This window comes from Aspergillus udagawae (genome assembly GCF_001078395.1).
Source record: "Aspergillus udagawae IFM 46973 DNA, scaffold_1, whole genome shotgun sequence".
Lineage (NCBI taxonomy): Eukaryota > Fungi > Ascomycota > Eurotiomycetes > Eurotiales > Aspergillaceae > Aspergillus > Aspergillus udagawae.
In genome coordinates, this window is record NW_025091264.1 from 4,924,467 (window position 1) to 4,943,855 (window position 19,389).

A 19,389-nucleotide genomic window follows, 5' to 3' on the forward strand; every position below is an offset into this window, starting at 1 on the left:
GACGGGGTCGCGGAAGGGAAAAGAAAAGAAGGGAGAGAGAGCGCTGGGTGATTGTGAAGTGAGAGAAGGCTACCCCACAGCAGATGTCACTTGATAAGAAAGAAAACATCACTTCGATGGTAGCATGTACTGGAATAATTCTCTTGTACTTGAATCAAGATGGTGAATGTCAAGTATGACCTAAGTCATTGAGAGGTTAGATCCATGGTAATTCACAAATCAACCCCAAAGCTACCATCATTCCACTCCGGGAAGAGCTGTGCCTTGAGACTTTGATCTTAAGGCATTAATTAGGTACTCTAGTACAGGATATACTGGAACAACTAAAAACCCCTATATGCTGTAGAAACAGGTTCATTGACTAATTGAACAAGGCTTGTTGAGCCGTCATGATATTCACCAGTCGCACCGATGCGGTACCTATAGTAGCTTTTTTCCTACTAGAACCATGGAAGCACGAGCCGAGGTGTGCGCTCTTATAGCTATATTGAAGACGTCGTCGCAATGGGCACGAATCTTCTTAGAACTAATTCAATAGTAAAACAAGTATGAGCAAGAACGCGTTCAAACTACAGCAATACCCCCGCATTTGCGTCAAGTCTGTGGAAACCCCAAAAGGGAGGAAAAGCCACAAGACAGAGCAAACAGTCAGATACAATAATCAAACTGTAAGGTCCTGAAGGCTTTGCTCTAGGGCATCTTAAAGCTACAGTGCCTTAGCCCTGTAGTAGTAAATCTCAGGTGATTTAGTGGCTAAGTGAAGCAGATTATCATTAGTAGAGGTACTAACTATAACTAGGTTAAATATACTAGGAAGTTTAGCGAGTAGGTGCCACTTAATAACCTGATAATAGATATTGTTAATAAATATCTTTATTGCAACCTGGATTAAATTAGTACAGATATAGGAATATTAGGATTCTTAATTAGTACCTTAGTCTCTGATGGAAAGAGATGATTTTTATGGAACGTTGATGGTCGATGGTTAATGATGAGAAGGTAGAATTAAAAGCAGTGCTTTTAATAGCTGTACGTATATGTTCTATGGAGTAATCCCTTGTCACAGGACTAACAGTAAGAGTGGCAATCAGCAGGCAACAGTATATCATGTGGCATACAAGCCCTAAGCTATAATCTAGTAAGGGATGGTGAATGTTCTTCATTACCCATGCTCGACGTTTGCTTATGTTGACCATTCTGAAGGATGTTGTCACTACCTTGGTTTGAAGCGGTCATAATTGAATGCATTCCTTACGGTACGATAAAGCTAACAATATATAATTATACACAGTAAGTCTGGGGGTCTCAGGTTCCAAGCGCCAAAAAACCGAAAAGCAGTGGATAAAATCGATTAAACGACGCTAGGGCGAATCTGAAACTAGGTGGAAGGGTCGGTTAGATCTGCAGATCTCCCTTTTTGCTCTAACTTCCTGACGTCTGATACATACAGCACTAGATAAGATGTAAGAGGAAACCGGCCTGGAATGTAGTTTACTGCACAATAAAGTAACTAAGAAACTTGACTCTAGAGTAACATTGCTGTTGCTGGCGACCAGTAGAAGAATCAAGGTTACTGTGGAAAAAACTTGGATGGAAAGATACGTAAGTTTGCAAAAGTTGATTTGGATTGAATTCGAGGTAGTCTTGAGCTCTTACTTATACGTGTGATTCAGCAGTAATTATACTGCTTCGTGTCCTTGATACCCCTCCCCAAGACGACTGCGTTAAGAGGCTTCTTTCAGGGCAGGGGATAAAATCTAGTACTTGTTAGACCTCAGCACAACCTACCCATGGGTTCTTGCCTACAGCCCATAGCCCATACATGGCTGTGATAGATACAAATTATGTGTCCTGTGAAAGGCAGGGCAGCTACTACGTTGCTGAGGACAGTCTACATCCGCATCTACACTCTACGGTCCACTTGAAAGTAGAAGGTGAGAAATAGTTGAAAGGAAACTCGAGCATTTCTTTAAAAGAGAGAGAAAAAAAAAAAAAGGTAGAAAGTAAAGAAATCGACATATACAACAAAATCCCCCCATTCGGGCAGTGGATCAAGGAAAACATCCTCGTCACATTTCTCTGTGATCGAGGTAAAAACCTTGAACGGGATACATCAATATAACAAGGAACCCATAACCCAAATCTGTCCTCCAGCTGTCTCTTTTTGTCTTTTTACCAGCTTTTTCAAAGTTTCAAGTCTCTCTTTCTCTTTCGTCCCCGGATAAAAAGATGTCCTCCCACTGCTGTGGTGAGAACGTTCAACCCTCATGAGGAGGTGGACTCAGTGAGCCAGTCCTTCCTTCATCCCCAGGAAAATAAAAAAGAAAAAAAAAAGTTCTCCCACATCAAGTGTGGTGAGAACTGTCAACTCTCATAGGAGCTAGGCCCTGGAGGCTAGTCCTGTCTCATCCCCTGATATAAAACTGTTCTCCCACTTCATGTGGAAAGAAAATTGTTAAAATGGATTTGATCACTTGGACCAATCCCCTCTCTCCTTCTCAAACAAAAAAGGTGTCTCCCACCTCATGTGGATCCGACTACATCTTCCCCAAGAATCCCTTGATGGGATGTTTCAATATGTCTCTTGACTGAGACTTCAATGTTTCCTCCGCTGGGATTTCCCAATCCCGTGGCCGGCGCCGGCCAATTCCCTTGTTCACTTTGTTCCTTGATGATTGTTCAGTCGGTAAGTGGAGGTCGAAGATGTCCGATCGAATGTTCAATCGCTGCATTGGAGCAGTCGATAAGGCGAAGGTAGATTGAATTAAACGCAAGGCTTGCCATAAGGTTGCTGTAGTTGTTGATGTTGCAGATTTGGAAATGGAATTGGCTTGTCGCCGCAGATTGATTGTATCGACTCGACTGAAGGTTTCTCGGTTTGTGGATCGGATGGGTTTTTTCGACGATTGAACGATTAACCACCATGTTGACGCTGCTAGCCCAAAATTGACACTCGAGAAGAGAGAGAGTCGAAGTCGTGAACGAAGGCGACCCGGCCGACACCTATTGGGGCCCTCAATAGGGCGGCCAGCAATCGCAGGAGCATCGTTCAAATGGTGTGTGCAGGTGAAACCTTTTTCGTTCGTTGTTTTGTTCTTTGCGATTGTGATGTTGTCGCTTTCTTGGTTTCGCTTTTCCCGGTCAGAACACTTATGCGTTTTTTGTTGTTGTTCTCCCGTCAGGCACCACAAGCAGTCAAGCAATGGTGGGTGGGACGTGACATTGCCAATGCCAACGTCCCTAGGTATGTCAGGTTCGCGGGGGGTTTGGCGTGCCAGTGCCCAGAATGGACAATTTGCTGGGCTATCCTGGCGCCCCCCGGAAGTAAAAAGGACAACTTAGAAGTAGAAAGGGGAACCCACCACATGGAGGCCGGTGGTGGTGCTCCCCTGAGCCTCGTCGTTCACAGTGAGGTTCAACATGGCTGTGGCCTGAGAAATCGTCAGCAATTGCTGTCAAGTAAAGGAGGGAGAAAATTGAACTCACAATCCAGCTCATTGCCAAAGCCCCCCGAGCGAGATACTCGGCCCTCTATAAAGGTGTAAGTACGCCGATCATAAACCTCGATTTGGTCCTAGGACAGGAACTTACCGTTTCGGGGAGGGGAGGGGCGTCTGTCATAACCACGTCTCTATCTTCTTCAGCCGGGGCCGTGATGGGTGCAACAAATGCGTCCTTCATCACAACGTCACCATCCCGGGTGCGTGTGAAAGCAGCATGAAGCTGCTGTGCACGACGCTGCTTGTAGTTGTAGTTGTTGTTGTTGCCCGGGTGTCTAGGCGCCTATTGTTTTGTCAGCTTGATAGTCATAAAAAGTCGAACAGCAAAGAACGTACCGCATTTTGCCGAGGCTGTCCGTTGTTGGGCGAATTGCCCTGCCGTCTGGGATTGTTCCCACGCTTGTGAGTGTTCGCCCCATTCGGATTTGGAGTATTAGGAGAAAGACGAGGCTGCTGGTTGGGTCTCTGACCGCCAGCGTTTCCTCCTCGCCGTCTGTTCCCACGAAGGGACTAGAGGAAGTCAGCTTGTGCCTTAAATAACAGAACAAAGAGGAAGTGATAGATACATTTTGGTTGCGATTCACGCGACCCTACAAGCCAGTTAGCAAGGAGTACATATCGCACCAGAGAGACAGACACTTACATGTCCATTGCGGTTGGTGTTACCGCCAAATTGTCCAGTTCCGTTCGGTTGGTGGCCATTGGAAGCAGAAGCTTGAAGAAACCGGGCCATGTCGCCACCGAAAGTATTGAATCCGTTGGTATAGGAAGCCATTGGGTTTTTGGTCTGCCTCGGAAAAAAAGCTATAAAAGAAGAACAGTTTCAAGAGAGCGAAGGTGGAGCGAAATTTTTTTGGCGTATACCACTGCTACCGGCTCTGGTCGGTTGTGCCTACTCTCCAGAACGGATCCCTTTATTTCCTTCGTGAGTGAAAAAAGGTTAAAAAAAAGTTGCGAAACGATTTAAAAGCAGATTTGTTTTGGCTCTTTTTTTTGGAGTCCAAAAGTTTGAAATTCAAAACGATTTGAAAAGCAACGCTCCGATTTCAGCCCCTATTGAGAGACAACGTATAGCCAGTGGGTGCGTGAGATAAAGGTCTGCGGTGTGGAAATGTAATAAAGAGCTCTTGTGGTGTTCTTTGGTTTCTTCGAGTTGGAATCTGGAATAGTCACTTGATACCTGACGGTAGCAAGTAACTGAGCACACGGTTTGGGACTGAAGAAGAAAAGAAATCAGAGAGAGAGTCGCGGGGCAAATTGGGGGGCTTCTTATAGACGAGGGGAGCTCGAAGAGAAGATGTAATACCTCGTCGAGTCCGTGGTTCTCCATTGCAGTAAATGCGTCAGAAAGACGGTTGACATGAAGGCAGCCATGCCTACCAGAGCTGAGAGCGCTCGAGATCATTCTTTTTCTCAGGATTTGTGGGCGAGAAGGTGCGTTGTCACCTTGATTCCCCCCAGATTGTATGGGGTACCACATTCCTGTTCCTGAATTTTCCGGGGAAATAAGCTTATCAGCGACGGATCTACCTATAAATAGCATGTCAATTTCCATTTCCGCAGAGAATGCCCCAATCATATTCAAGGATTGGCACTCACGCGCTGGAGAATTTTCCTCAGAGCTCTGGTTCCACTATTCTACATCTTTAATGATTGGTTGAAGCTTAAGGTTTTGTTCTGTACATCATACTTAGAGAATGCCTTTCCTTAGAAAGGAAGGGAAACAACATACCAGCTCTGGTCATCCATTCGAACTGGTAGAATCAACTTGAGGTGCTTAACTCCGTCTTTTCGTTCCTGACTTTGATCTTTACTGTTCAAGGCAGCGAGAGAGGAGCAAAGAAGAAGGAAGGGGCGAGCATACCAGCCCTATACCGTCCAATAGAACGCCTACGAACATGCTCAACAAGCTTTTCTCCGTCTTTTCGTTCCATGCTCTGAGGAAAGGTTTCTGGCTTAAAATAGAACGAAAAGACAGACGACCAAGTCAGGATCGTCCAATCGAAGTCGCAGATCAGCTCAGGAAGCTTTTCGCTGTCTTTTTCTCACTTCTGACGTAGATGGACTTTCGTCCAAAATCTCTGGGTCGCGCTTTCTCCCTCCAAATTTGCCACCTGATGTCTGCGAGGGAGAATGGTGCGTCGCAGCTCTCCCCTCCCTTTCTGCACAGATTATAGTTTTGACCTTCTTCTTCCTAGGCCTCGCGACACCGCCAGGCGACGAGGCAGAAGCGCTCCCGTTCGACGCAAGGCTATCCCGTTTCCTCTTCTCGGGCTTAGCATCTCTCTTCTTGCGTCGCTCCTCCTTGATTTTCAATCGCCGCTGGACTTCCTCTGAAATATCCTCCGTCTCTAACGCTACAGGCATCACGTCTGCGACTTCCTGCTCGGCGCCGGGAATAGCTAGATCCAGCCGCTTGCGCTTCGAAGACCGAGAAATCGCCGCGTACGCCCGGCTCTCCTGCGCCTCCATCAGCTGGGCCTCTGCCTGCATTACATCGACATCCTCATGCGCGTCCTCGTCCGCCCTCGCCCGCTTGTGCGTTCCCCCCCTTCTTTCTCTTTCTTTTGAGCCATTACTTTGCGATGAGTCGCTGATGCTGTGACTATTACCACTCACCACTGCCTCAGGCACACCCGCAAAGGGATTCCGCGCTTCGTCCTCGTCAGTTCCCTTCTGCCCCCCTAGATTTCGGCCAAAATCGGGACCAGACTTACAATTCATCTGAATGAACCATCAGAACCAAAGAGAAATTACCATACAACGAGCTAAGGATGACTCACGATATGTTTCTTGATTACCCTGAATTGCATCACTAACCTATTCGTCTTTTCGGCCATCGAGGAAACCAGTCGGAAGGAGTCCCCATCGCCCACGACTTGGTTCTTCACACCATTCAGCATCTCCAGATGAGACAACAGGACGGACTCATGCCGATTGCAAATCTTTGTTTTCAAGCTCCGTCAGTACTTGGCATGTTACGGTGCATTATCTATCCAGCTAGCATGCATTCATCCACCCACCTCCGACCATGAGAATAGCTTGCGCTGTGCATCATAATTTTTTGACTGATGATTCCCGTTTGCTTCGTCGCTAACGTCTTCAACAAATGGGTTTAACGGGTGCTGGGGATTGCTTGATGGCATTATGCGTAGTCTTTCAATTTTGACCCTTCGTTGAATTAAAGCCCGCAAATCCTTCTATGATCGACGGAGCTGTCAATATAAGCCGGGGGTCCCGCGCCAAGACTCTGCTACTGTCCGCCACTCACATTAGCGCTCATTAGCGCCAGATGTGGAGTTGTCCTGCGAACCATTGTGCATGCAGATTTTCGGAGTATCTGTTGTCCACCTGCACTTCTTATTCACTGTCGCATTGATCTTTAACTCGCCAATGTATATTGATCATAGAACTCATATATAATTTCCATTTCGAGCTCTCGACATGTTAACGCCAGAAAAATGTGCTGTACTATAGTGATATCCTGACCTCCTGTGACCATGCGAATCGTACATAACCAGATGTAAGTCTCATCTTCGCCAATACGCCATTTCAAAACATCATTCATGCTCAGACGCAGCCCAATAGTCGTACAGATAGTCCCCCTCAGCTCCCAAATCCCAGCCAACTACCATGTACCTTGGTCAAAATCGAACCGAGAAAGTTCTTTCTGCGCATCCTCGGCATCCTTTTTTGCCTTCATTCGCATGTAGAAGATCGGACAGTCTCGAGAGGAGCAAATTACCTCGCAGTGCAAGCTACCCTGACAACGCTGGCATTGAGTCCAGAGCCGTCCGAATCGGACCTCCAGGTCCGAGACTTTGGTCAATGTCTTTGTGTAAAGCTCGCCAATTCGAGGGCGGCAAAGTGCGCAAACAGCGCCAGCCATCTCTTCTTTCCCAGAAAGAGGCTTCTTGCAACCCATACAGGTTTGGGTCTTCTTCGCAAACTTCATCAGACCTCCCAAGGTAGGCGCCGCGACTGAGATGGACCGAGTGTGTTCACCAGTCAAAAGTTGATTGGCCTTCTTCTCACCAAGAATGGGTTCGAAAATGCGACCCAGAGGGTTCGCCAGTTGGTTGTCAAGATAATATTTTGTGTCGATCGGAATGTTGTTCTCCAGAACGTATATAGGATCTTCAGACTTCTCGTAGTTCTTCGAGCCTCCAGCGCCCTTGACAATGACATAAGCCACACGATCACCGAGAGTTGGCGCAGAGCCTGCGTCACGCTTTCGCATCCGCTCCGCGAGCTCAACGTGTGCCTGCTTGGCTGTGTAGTCTGCTTTGGAGAGCGCTTTGGTAATCACAAGCTTTGACATATCAATCTTGTTCTGCAGAAGATCCGAGATGGTCTCCTTGACGTAACTGCAAATGAAGTCAGCGAAGAGCACAACATGGAGGGGTGAGCCATCATTTACCTCTGAGCGCCATCGATGTCTCTGTCAATCAAAATTTTGTGCAGCACCGTCTCGATGACATTCTGAACCAACAGGCAGTTATCTCTACGGACGGTTTCAATACCCTTTGTATCCATCTTATCGAACTTGTTTGGATTGGTCCAATACAGCCCGGCGTATCTCTTCTTGTTGATTAGAAGATAGGGGAAGTAAACCTTCTCGAACTCGAGTTTAATGGGTTTGAGAAACTTAGAAGAGACATAATCGGCTGCCTCCTGTCCGAGTTTCATGGCCTCCTCCAGTTCAGCCACGCCAAATTTAACCATGACCGAGTCGGTATCACCGTAAATGACCTTTGCATCATGAGAGTAGCCATTAGCGATAGTGTATCTGGCTTCTACCTCCTGCTTGGTCTTCTCAATCATTTGACGTCCGTAACTGGTGGTACTACTTGCAATAGCAAGACAGGGCAACTTTCCGTTTGTGGCACCAGTGAGACCGTACACACTGTTGGCGCTGATCTTCAGAGCAAGCTGTCTTCCGTTCAACACGGCTTTCTTGAAGGGGTCCGTTTCAACAGCTAGCTCTTTTTTCGCTCGTTTCCGAGCAGCAAGCAATTCTTCCAGAATTTGCGATAGGAGACCTTTGCGCACTTTTGCTGTGCAGAACAAGTCGCCGTTCGGAGTCACAATGTAGTCTTCATCTTTCTTGAGCTTCAGTTTCTCAACGCTGTTCTTGTTTAGTAGAGTCGTGTAGCATAGGTTATGTGCTTGGATGATCGAGGGATATAGAGAAGCGAAATCGAGGGTCGCAATCGGAACACCGTAGTACCCGCGACTTGGTTCAATAACGGTAGCGCCTTCGTAGTCTTGTTCGTCTGTCGACTTCATATTCGGGATGACAAGCTGTTGCTCAAGGGCTTTGCGAAATAGTTGACTCAGGAACTTGACTTGCTGGCCGCGAGATAGGAGAAAGTTGAATGGTACACCCGTGACTCTCGCCATCTCAGTATAATTAACCAAGCACATCAGCTTGTCCATCAGCCGTTGTGGCAAGTACGCATCCTTCAAACAATACACGGCTAATCGCCGCCTCGAGTCAGGAGTTCCATTAAACAATTCCGTGATCATCGTATGGTGGACATCCTCTTTCTGCTCCTTAAGGAACTCGTAAGAAACGGAGTTCAGCGTGTAACTTCGCAGGTGATAGTCTCTTTGGACCAACTGGAGGAGATCGAGCTGAATCCTTCCGTTAGTGTTTGTTGCCTTCGTGTCTCGATTACCCATCTGCTTGCTGGAAAAGCTTGTCGACGTCGCCTGCGACGCCATGCCCTTGAGACGGGTCCAATATGGGAACCCAGTGCATTTGAGATGCTTTGCCCGGTCCAAGAGATATGGAAAATCGAAGTTGGCGATGTTATATCCGATGATGACATCGGGATCGACCTTCTCAAGGAAGTCGCGCCAAGCCATCAGCATTTTCTCCTCTTTGTCGAATTCCAAAATCTGCGTGTTCACAATCAAACTACACGTATCCAGAACGAAAACATTCCGAATGAATGGTTTCGATTCTCCATAGCGGGTGACAACGTTTGCTATCTGGATGACAGGGTCATGATTCGGCTCTGGAAAGATGCCTTTGCGTCCGGCGCACTCGATATCGAAGGACAGGATGCGAAGAGGCGCCATTTTAGCCCATTCGCCATTGGGCGGGTGAGAGACCAGGTCACGATAATCGATGACGGCTTCAATTTGACAGTTTGATAATTTCTCCCGAGGGCTGAGCAGGCGGTATTTCCCCGCCTTTGCCTCCACCCATGACATACCAGCAATGTCCGTGTCAATCATGAACCTGAGAAGGTACTGGATATTATCGAAGGTGAGTATACCAGCATCGGCGCTACTCCACAAGCCTTTGTAATTCAAGCCTTGCGCATTGTTCTCCAGCGCACTTCGGACCTTGCTGATGAATTTCGGTTCCGTGACTGTAATCTTCAGATAATAGCTCTTCTGGTTTCCTTGAAATCCATAGATGTTCTCTCTCATTGTTATTTGAACCGACTGAATGACTGGTTGAAACTGTCCTAGTTTGCTCTCGAGAAAGGCGCGATAGGGATCGCAGTCTTCCTTGGTGAAGTTCACCGGCGCTGCGATATAGAGGTAGTGCTGAAAGCCGGTGACGTGGAGCAAAACCGATTGCCCGGCCTGCATCAAGACCATTAGCAAACCAAGCGGACTGGCTCTGAGGGAACAAATCTACCTCTGTAACACCAAAAAGTCTGACAGCTGTCTTTCCGCCAGTAATCGTTCCCTCTTCTGCATCAATCTGCTGGAAGCAGATATTATCTTTGGTCTCGTCGAAGTCACCCAAAGGTGGTCGTTCCCATTGTTGGTCCTTTTCCGAGTTGCTATCTTTCAGACCGTTGATATCCTGGGTCAACTTTTCCAGAACTTCCTCTTCGAACTGGCTCTTCTGGGGCTGACTTGAGCCGAAAGATTTCCGCAGGCCATTCTGCGATAATGAATTAACTGTGGCAGAGGGTTGCGCATCGAGCTTTCGTTTCTTCACTGTGCCGGGGGTGTTCAGTACGCTGCGAGGATTATTCGTTGCATCACCCAGAACCCGCTTCTGGGGCATTGCGACGGCTTCAGGCATAGTGACGGATCATACACGAAGTCCGGTATTTCTGCTGATGGGGAGAAGGACCGTCAAGACGAGGGCGAAACAGAGGTCGACGTGTTTTGGAAAGTCACATAGATGGAGATGTTATCGGCGGGCACTGCGCTCCCAGTTCGGGAAGTCGTGTCATGGTCGCGCCTCGAACGTGACGCTCTTTACGCGTGTATTAGATCACGTGATCTGACGTCGCGCCTCCCGGGCCGACTATGTACACTAAATAGTCAAGGTTGAAGGTGGCCTCGTCTAAAACAGTGGTGCTCCTGGATCTAAGTCCTAGCTGATGGAAAGGGAGGTCCATCGCCCGTATTCACAGCATGTCCATCTGCATTGAGGTATTGCTAGAAGCAAAGTAAAAGAAGTTGGTCTTTATCAAAGACGATCTCCAAACAACACACCTGATGGAATATTATTGCTTTTCTGCACTTTTTCGTGAAAGAACCGGTTCAGCTGTCAAGTCGGAAAACCAATTTGAAGGTTCTCTGATTGCATATAGTATATCTGAGGAATCTAGGTACATCGTGGTCTGTGAAAGTTCGACGATTTGAATTCAACATACAGCCTCTGTCGCGAAATATTCTCTACCACGATCACCTGTCCTCATGAGTCGTATAGATGTTGTTATACCCTGCCAGCGACTCCTCCTTCAACACTTCCATCTCCTTACCCTGGAACCGGTTCGGGTCCAGCGCTTTCTTCAGCGACTCGTCAACTTCTTCCCCCTGAATCAACTTGGTCAAGAATTTAGCTGACCCTGCCGCATGAGTGACCCACACTGCAGCTGCCACATAAAGGCCTTTAATTGACGGAATCGTGCCGACCAAAGGCAGATTGTCCGGAGTCATGGAAAATATACCACTGAATTTCTCCTTGATGGTCAAATTCGTCTCAGCAGGGATCAAACTGAGGGCCCGCTCCAGTGTTGCGTCGAATGCATCGACCCAGTCGCCGACCGCAGTCTCATTGGGCTTGTGATAGAGCGGCTTGTGATCGTAAGAACCAAGTCCATAGGCCGTGCCATGATCACGGGCATACACGTGGAATTCAGGCCATCGAACAAACGGTGACTTGCGCGGTTTTGGCTCGCGCTGTTCGCCATACATGTATGGATGCGCAACAGGAATGACCGGAATCGGCACACCAAAGTTACAAAGATTCTCTGACCAGATACCAGTGGCGATAATCACCTTTTCTGCTTTGACCAGTCCAGATGTAGTCAGGACACCGTTTGCACAGCCATTTTCCTGAATAATCTCCTTGACATCTGTTTCCAGAAAATGGACGCTGTTTTGTCGCGCCTGGCCTTGAAAAAATGACGTGATTTTAACAGCATTTGCGGCCCCGTCGCTTGCGAAGTGCAACGCAGTCAAGATGTCGCTCTTGACAAGATCAGGAGCCAGTTCAATTGCCTGCTCAGGAGACAACAGTTCGGCAGGCAGGCCAACCTTCTTCGCCATGTCGTATCTGACCTTCAATTCTTGGACGCCCTCGGGAGCGGTAGCGACTTCAAGCCCTCCAATGCTCTCGAAGGCACCAGGAATCTTCCTGTATTCACTGACAGTCTCCATCGCTAGGCGTGTAAGAGCCTCCGATTCATTGTATTGACCAATGAATCCAGGCGCATGCCCAGTTGAACCTTTCAACTGAGAGAACGAACGATCAATGAGGACGATTTCTTTCCCATTCTCCAATGATTCTGATAGAAAGTAAGCCAAGGCTGACCCAACGATACCAGCGCCGACAATAGCTAGTTTGAATGATGCTTCCGAGGAATCCATCCTTGCTCAGGGTATCTTCAACACCTAGAAGATAAACGATTCTTTCTGTACCATCTAGTCCACGGGCTCTCTACGGAGTCTGCCGCCTTTTATGTTCGTTCATGGTGGGGTTCGACGAAGTAGCGTCATGAATACGAGCTATACATAGAACGTGTTCGATGCCAACAACGGTGAGTACAGTACCCACAAAAAGGCGAGTGTTTCCGACGACAGTAGCCAGAGTCAGTCAAGTACGAGTAGGTCCTCATCGCCGCTTTTATAAGTCGACTTGATGAAATGTGCCATCAGAAATGGCCTGGTTATTACTCCGTACCCCTTTTTTAATCAGAGGCATTGTGAATGGTATGGAGGTTGCCTGGTGGCCTGAGGCAGAAAGTGCGTCATCCAATGTGAACTTTGCAAGTCCGAACTTCGGCCAAGAATGAGAACGCGGGCTTTTCGATGTCGACGGCTCGAATATCTGCGAAGCGATGCATACTTCTTAGCGAGTTAATAGTTCATCCAATACTAAATCGATATATCGGATGCCTAGAGGAAGGTTTGACTCACTAATGTCGAATTCACACGCCCTTTCTCTGGCATCTGGCTTTAGAATCTGATGGAAACCTGTGAGAATTGACAGCCTGGTCAAAAGCCGTCCCCAAAAGAGGAGAAGATTTACCACATAATTTACAAAGTGAACCCGGGCCATAGCTTCGGAAAAGCCCATTGAATAACCTGAAACTGAGCTTTCTCACTCCGTCGACCAATTGGTGTTGAGTAATCGTTCCAAGCAATCTATTACCGCGAGTCATTAATCAAACACGATATACATTCGTGCCTACTCTCACTATCCAGACCTCTGCTACATTGCTACGCTGCCTATTGACTTACCGCTACATGAGGCAGGCCATCTGTGCTGGCATGGCTCCCTTGTGGCCGTGAAATCACCCTTCGGCATTGCGGCTCATTGTGTCCCTCAAAATGTCTATGTTCAGGCCAGCTTCGGAACTCTCGTCCTCCTCGGAGTCTCAATCTAGCTCCGATGAAAGCGACCATGGATTGCTTTCAACAGGCACCTCCAAGAAGACCCGGGGTAAGTCTCGTTCCGGGAATGGTGCACAGGCTGCATCCCTCGAAAGGGAGCCTGGCACTGAAAGCATCTCCGAAGCATCAATGGATGTCCTTGATGTTGAAGCTCAAGGTCATACAGCCTGGATGACCTCCGCCTTGCTCGAGTTCTACTGCCTCAGCAAAGCAACAGATATTCTCAATGCCAGGGAAGGCTCTCAGATGCGATACACTCGCGAATCTCCAGAAGTACAGCATCTGGCCAAAACGATGTATGCCCATCAATCACAGCTGCTATCGACACATGGAATATTACCTGGAGGCATTGAGAGCGATGAATGGGGAGAAAGAAGACAGAAGTATCGCGAAACTCTTGATGGAATTGGCCTGCAGGCCCTCAAAGGGCTAAACTTAGACGATATCCCTAAGCAGACGCCGTCTCTTGGCACAACAAAAGACGTCGTTTTGGCTTCTAAAGCCTCAAACCGGATGCAAGTTCACGTAGAGACGGCTTTTGCAAGACCTTCACAAATGAGGCGTCAATACAGCGGACTGTTGGGGTTCAGGGAGCAAGGTGCCGCAAGAGACGACACGCACGCACCGGACCATCAGCCGTTTGCCCTCTTGGGTAGTTCGCCTGTGAGCTTCCCCCTATTCAGGCCGAATCCGCCACCACCGACTCCAGCTATATCTCGTTATGCGACGGAATTTTCAGAAGTGAGAGTCCTCGGCCGGGGATCATTCGGCGAAGTCTATCATGTGAAGAATCATATTGACGGGCAGAACTACGCAATTAAGAAGATTCCACTCAGTCAGAGGCGGCTTCAGCAGTTGCAAGGCGGCAATCAAAATCAACTTGAAAGTATCATGAAAGAGATACGAACGCTTGCTCGACTCGAGCATACGAATGTTGTCCGATACTATGGTGCATGGGTGGAACAGGCTCATATATCTGACCTTCTTCACTCAAGGGATATGAGTGCAATGGAGTTCCAGCACGAGGAGAGCCACAGCGTGTGCCTGACGCAAGAATCAAACGACGAGCAAAGTTTTGGAGTGGTATTTGAGCATTCGGAAGTTTCTGCAGTTGAGGCACGCTCGATTTCTACGTCTGCTGAATCCGAAGCCGATGCTCCTCATCATCATTCGCGACGTCGCTACAGTCATGCTACGTCATCGTCGCGCCCCTTAAAGAATAGTCTGACAAGGAGTCTTGAAGACGATGAAGAGGTCGAGTCGATCCCTCGCGATTTCAATTTTGCGTCTCATGGTCAGCTGTCGACGTTTGGAGACACCGATGATGATATCTTCACCGACGGGCTCAGTTACGATGCGTCCAAGCTGCAGGTCCAACGAAGGCGTCAAAATAGGTCTCAGCTTCCTGCTGTGGTTCTCCACATTCAAATGTCTCTGCATCCTATCTCCCTGAACGCTTATCTTAGTCCTCACTCTTTGGGTCTCGCAGAACATAAGCATACACCACCACGGCGTCACTGCTTCCATTTGATACCGTCGCTGAGATTAATGCTACGTATAATCTCCGGTGTCGAATATCTCCACGGCAAAGGCATAATTCATCGTGATCTGAAGCCGGCAAATATCTTCCTCTCACCGTCTGATAATGGCAGACTCGATGGGTGCCCTTCCTGCATCCCAAATTACGGGTCCACACCTGATTACTGTCACCCCAGAATAGGAGACTTTGGTCTTGTCGCAGATGTATCGCATCTCAACGACTATCCTACCCCCTCCATTGAGGAAGGTCCAAAGCTCGCGCGTGTCGTCGGAACGGAGTTCTACCGCCCACCCTTGAGCACTAATGGAGAGAAGCACTCTACCGGCATGTTCCAAACCGGAAATCATCAGTTCAGTTACATTGTCGACGAGACCCTTGATGTTTACGCTCTTGGAGTTATACTTTTTGAGCTTCTTTATCGTCTGAACACTAAGATGGAACGCCAAATGGTTCTGACTGACTTGACAAAGGGCACGAATCGTCAGTCACCGGCCAGAACTTGCATTAGAAACACTGTATTCCCAGCAGACTTTGCACAGAAACTCGACATGGGATCGATCATGCTAGAGGATGGTGTGTCTGTGGCCGACTCGTTGATGGGGTGTATCAGCGGCATGTTAGAGCCCAATCCTCATCGACGCTTGCGCTGTGCGGATATTAAGAGAGCTCTGGAAAATATTCTGGATGCAGCTGCCGTGCAGGATCTTTCTAGTTGTTGATGCTATTGAGCAACATTTGCTGAAATCTTTATATCAGCACTATGCTCGAGCGTACAGCCTCCTCGATGTAAGCGGGAATGCAAGAGAGGTGAACATATTAAGATTAATCATAACCCTGTATCATATATAGATGTGCATCTTTGAAGTCGTTTTGGGGAGTCGGGACTAATGCTACAACTCCTCTCGTCTTATCTTTAAATAGATTTTGAGACAATGATAAGCATTGGAAACTGAAAACATATTCTTCATATTAAGTCGGACAAAGAGAAACATACATTGGCGGGTTTCGGCCCTCGGCTTCATGGGATTTATCTATCAATGCATCATAGCGAGCTTCACAAGCCAACTTCCCCGCATAACACAGGGGTACCCCAAACTCCTCCCAGCAAAATATGTAGCGTTATATCAACACAAAGAGATAAAATAAAGCTCCATCACTTCTTAAGTCAATTTGGAGTCAACATCGCTCCGCCTGTCTCACTTCTCCCAATAGGCCTATATCCTAATTATCAGAAAAATGCCTCGTACAGACCGCCCCCCAACAGCTCCCTACAGCGAACCCCTTCTTCCCCAACTAGACATCAAAAACCCCTACTATACAGACCTCCACCACGAACTCCGCGCCTACGTCCGCAACTATGTAGAAACATCCATTGCCCCTCATGCCCAAGAATGGGAAACAGCGGGCCAAGTCCCCGAGGAAGTCCGACGACGCCACTGCGAGCTGGGGTTCGGAATTGTCCACCCTCTAACTTCCGACGAAGACGCGGCAGGTATCTCTTTACCCGGTAACGTCCCCCGAGAGAAATGGGATACGTGGTGCAACCTGATTGTCACGGATGAGCTTACTCGTGTCGGATTTGTGGGCGTCATATGGGGTCTGGGTGGTGGAAATGGTATCGGGTGTCCGCCGATCGCGAGGTTTGGGACAACGGAGCAGAGGCGCAGGTGGTTGCCTAAGGTTGCAAGGGGCGATATCAGGTTTTGCTTGGGGATTACGGAACCTGATGGTATGAGTTTTGGTTCTTTCTTCGTCCAGACGAGGGAAGGTTCGGCTGACGGGATACTAGCTGGTTCGGATGTTGCGAATATCCAGACGACTGCAAGACTAGATGGTGATCATTACGTTGTCAATGGGGCGAAGAAATGGATCACGAATGGTATCTGGGCTGATTATTGCACTGCTGCCGTGAGGACAGGCGGACCGGGAAGAGGGGGCATCAGTCTGCTTGTAATTCCGTTGACTGCTCCTGGAGTGAGTCGCCGGCGGATGCACAACTCAGGCGTCAATGCCAGCGGTATGGCCTACTTGCATGGATACTACCATGAATGATACATGGCAGCTGATCGGTCAATTAGGGTCGACGTTCATTGAATTCGATGATGTTCGGGTCCCGGTTGATAATTTGATCGGAAAAGAAAACAAAGGCTTCCCACTTATCATGTCAAGTGAGTACATCCTCAGGAAAGATATCCAGGTGCTGATGTTGTCAAGACTTCAACCCCGAGCGTCTTGCGCTTGCATGCGCCGCTTTGCGGTTGGCTCGTGTTTGCGCAGAGGATGCCTTCCACTACGCAGTGCAGCGAGAGACCTTCGGTGCGCCTCTGATTCAAAGGCAGGCAATACAGTCCAAGATCTTCAAGTTCGGCCTCATGATCGAGCCCGCATATGCATTTATGGAGCAGCTCGTCAACATCATCGAGCTCACCAAAGATCGACCCGCTGACGATGTGAAGATCGGTGGAATGACGGCCTTGCTTAAGGTGATGTCCACCAGAGCTCTTGAGAAGAGCGTTCGTGAGGCACAGCAGATCCTGGGAGGCGCTGGGTATAATAAGTCCGGAAAGGGGGCACGAATTGAGCAGATTTCCCGTGACGTGCGAGTTCACGTAGTTGGCGGTGGTAGCGAGGAGATTATGATGGGCCTTGCTTTACAGGAGGAGACCAAGGCGCTTAAGACGAGGAGGCAGGCTCTCGAGAAACGGTCGAAGCTGTAGGATGCATTGCAACATTATCTCGTTGCTCGCTGCAGATATTCTGTTTTCTCTACCAGACGTTCAAAACTCACTACAGCTCGAAGATTAACTTGCCACAAAAGCCGTATCCAAATGCTGGCAGTGACCATGTGTCAGCTAGATCCTAACGTCTTTGACCAAGCCCAACACTAAGAAGTGAAATCGACCCCCCAAGAAAGAAGTCTGAGCGGAATGCAAGTCCTGAGCACGAGCGCAGGGGTTCAAACTAACTCCCAAGGATTGATCGATTGACGCTTCTCCTCCAGCTGTTGCACTCTCCTATGAAGTATGTTGAGATGTGCAACGATGTCTTTGATCGCCTGCTTAAGTAAAGGCAAGTCGTTGATGGTTTCTGGTCCAAGAGGAAACGGAACAATCTTGCCATCGAGACGTGACCTTGGAGCAGGGGTCTGACTGTCAGATTCCTTTACATGTTCCTCAACATTCGGTTGAATGTCCTCCTGGATAGGGGCAGCTTGTCCTTTGTTCTTCTGCACTTCCTCCGCTACGCTGCTATTGGCGGTATCTGGCAAGGAAGACATGAACGATGAATCTATGGATTCATCATCTTTGTGTGCTCCTGGCGCTCCATTTGTCAACAAAGAGAAGCAAGATCAGGATGAAGCTTAGGATTTCTACTTACGGAGGTCACAGTAGTGTCTCCTACTGAACCGACAATTTGCACATGCTCCGGCAAGCTTCGAGTTATCATCTGGGCTAGATTCAACAACACACATTCTCCAAGTGCCCTTATTGTCTTTGCAGAAGCTGCACGGATCAGCCGCCTCAGTGCCGCGAGTTTGGATTAATGCAGCCGTCAACGCCGTGCTGTCTCTCAGTGGTTTGCGTATAGGCTGGCCGTCTCCGTCTACCTGCCAGTCCAAAATGCGAATGGCAGCCTGTTTCTGATATCTCTTCTGCGCCTCGTTTGGGTTGTCTGCCGCAATGGGCAGGTCGGACGCGTCTACTCCCGTAATGAGCTCGTCCCTTTCTGGAAATGTCATGTCAGCTTCTTCAGAAAGAACCGACGCAAGAAATCACAGACTCGTACCACTCTGAGAGCCCAACGATACTTCACAATTGCCGCGGCGCCGAGGTCGGTATGGTCCTTCTTCCTCGCTTTCTGATTCTGGGCGGGGTCGTTTGGGTGTAGCTATTCCGAACATACGAAAGATTTTGGGAGCTGTCGGACTTAGGAGGTCGTGGTACGCTTCTTGCTTCGTTATTTCCTTCATCTCGTAGCATAGTCTGAAAGCTAGCAAGAAGATGAAGTACAGTGAGATATTGAAAGGTAATGAAGAAACGCCGTGACAGTGAGCATTAGCTTCTATACAGAGCAATGTTGCCGCGGCGTCAGAGTGAGAATGATCAAAATAAACGCACAACCACATCCGTAATGTGAACGATCCTTTAAGATGAGGAACATAGGAACATCCTGTTCTCTCCATAATCATGTCTCTGAGAGAGCTATGCTAATTATTTCATCTGTCCTATGCCCTATCTGCTCCTTGTTCCGAGAAAATGTTGGCCCTCTCTATTGAACGCTTCATTTACTGAAGTCAATAGAACTGACTACACATGCAGTTGGAATTATTTCTTATTTTCATCTTGCTACTCACAGAAATATTCCACAAGACCTACATCAGCTAGCAGCGCACTTAAGACACCCTAGGCTCTCTCTGTACAGATTAGTAGCTTCCAGCAGCAAAGTAGCGGACTAAGGGAGGATCACAAG

At 48.2% G+C, this 19,389-nt stretch overlaps 7 protein-coding genes across 7 annotated transcripts; 2 read left to right on the forward strand and 5 right to left on the reverse strand.

Annotated features, from left to right (window-relative positions):
* Positions 1-3,338: 3,338 nt before the first annotated feature.
* Aud_001618 (uncharacterized protein) lies at positions 3,339-4,275 on the reverse strand (the record flags this gene model as incomplete). Its single annotated transcript, XM_043287110.1, has 6 exons — positions 3,339-3,431; positions 3,487-3,531; positions 3,592-3,783; positions 3,837-4,010; positions 4,067-4,090; positions 4,144-4,275. 6 exons carry the CDS (start codon positions 4,273-4,275, stop codon positions 3,339-3,341), a joined length of 660 nt encoding a protein of 219 aa, XP_043143045.1.
* Positions 4,276-5,519: 1,244 nt separating this feature from the next.
* Positions 5,520-6,403, reverse strand: Aud_001619 (uncharacterized protein; the record flags this gene model as incomplete). The annotated part of the gene is made up of 2 exons (XM_043287111.1): positions 5,520-6,224; positions 6,284-6,403. The coding sequence occupies 2 exons, from the start codon at positions 6,401-6,403 to the stop codon at positions 5,520-5,522; spliced, it is 825 nt and encodes a 274-aa protein (XP_043143046.1).
* Positions 6,404-7,128: 725 nt separating this feature from the next.
* Positions 7,129-10,554, reverse strand: Aud_001620 (DNA-directed DNA polymerase delta POL3; the record flags this gene model as incomplete). Its single annotated transcript, XM_043287112.1, has 3 exons — positions 7,129-7,867; positions 7,921-10,103; positions 10,159-10,554. The coding sequence occupies 3 exons, from the start codon at positions 10,552-10,554 to the stop codon at positions 7,129-7,131; spliced, it is 3,318 nt and encodes a 1,105-aa protein (XP_043143047.1).
* Positions 10,555-11,165: 611 nt separating this feature from the next.
* On the reverse strand, positions 11,166-12,353 carry Aud_001621 (NAD(P)/FAD-dependent oxidoreductase; the record flags this gene model as incomplete). The annotated part of the gene is made up of 1 exon (XM_043287113.1): positions 11,166-12,353. One exon carries the CDS (start codon positions 12,351-12,353, stop codon positions 11,166-11,168), a length of 1,188 nt encoding a protein of 395 aa, XP_043143048.1.
* Positions 12,354-13,316: 963 nt separating this feature from the next.
* On the forward strand, positions 13,317-15,638 carry Aud_001622 (putative protein kinase; the record flags this gene model as incomplete). Its single annotated transcript, XM_043287114.1, has 1 exon — positions 13,317-15,638. One exon carries the CDS (start codon positions 13,317-13,319, stop codon positions 15,636-15,638), a length of 2,322 nt encoding a protein of 773 aa, XP_043143049.1.
* Positions 15,639-16,155: 517 nt separating this feature from the next.
* Positions 16,156-17,636, forward strand: Aud_001623 (acyl-CoA dehydrogenase family protein; the record flags this gene model as incomplete). The annotated part of the gene is made up of 4 exons (XM_043287115.1): positions 16,156-16,648; positions 16,709-16,936; positions 16,998-17,087; positions 17,134-17,636. The coding sequence occupies 4 exons, from the start codon at positions 16,156-16,158 to the stop codon at positions 17,634-17,636; spliced, it is 1,314 nt and encodes a 437-aa protein (XP_043143050.1).
* Positions 17,637-17,875: 239 nt separating this feature from the next.
* Positions 17,876-18,889, reverse strand: Aud_001624 (DUF3716 domain-containing protein; the record flags this gene model as incomplete). The annotated part of the gene is made up of 3 exons (XM_043287116.1): positions 17,876-18,180; positions 18,298-18,645; positions 18,706-18,889. The coding sequence occupies 3 exons, from the start codon at positions 18,887-18,889 to the stop codon at positions 17,876-17,878; spliced, it is 837 nt and encodes a 278-aa protein (XP_043143051.1).
* Between the last annotated feature and the right edge of the window lie 500 nt (positions 18,890-19,389).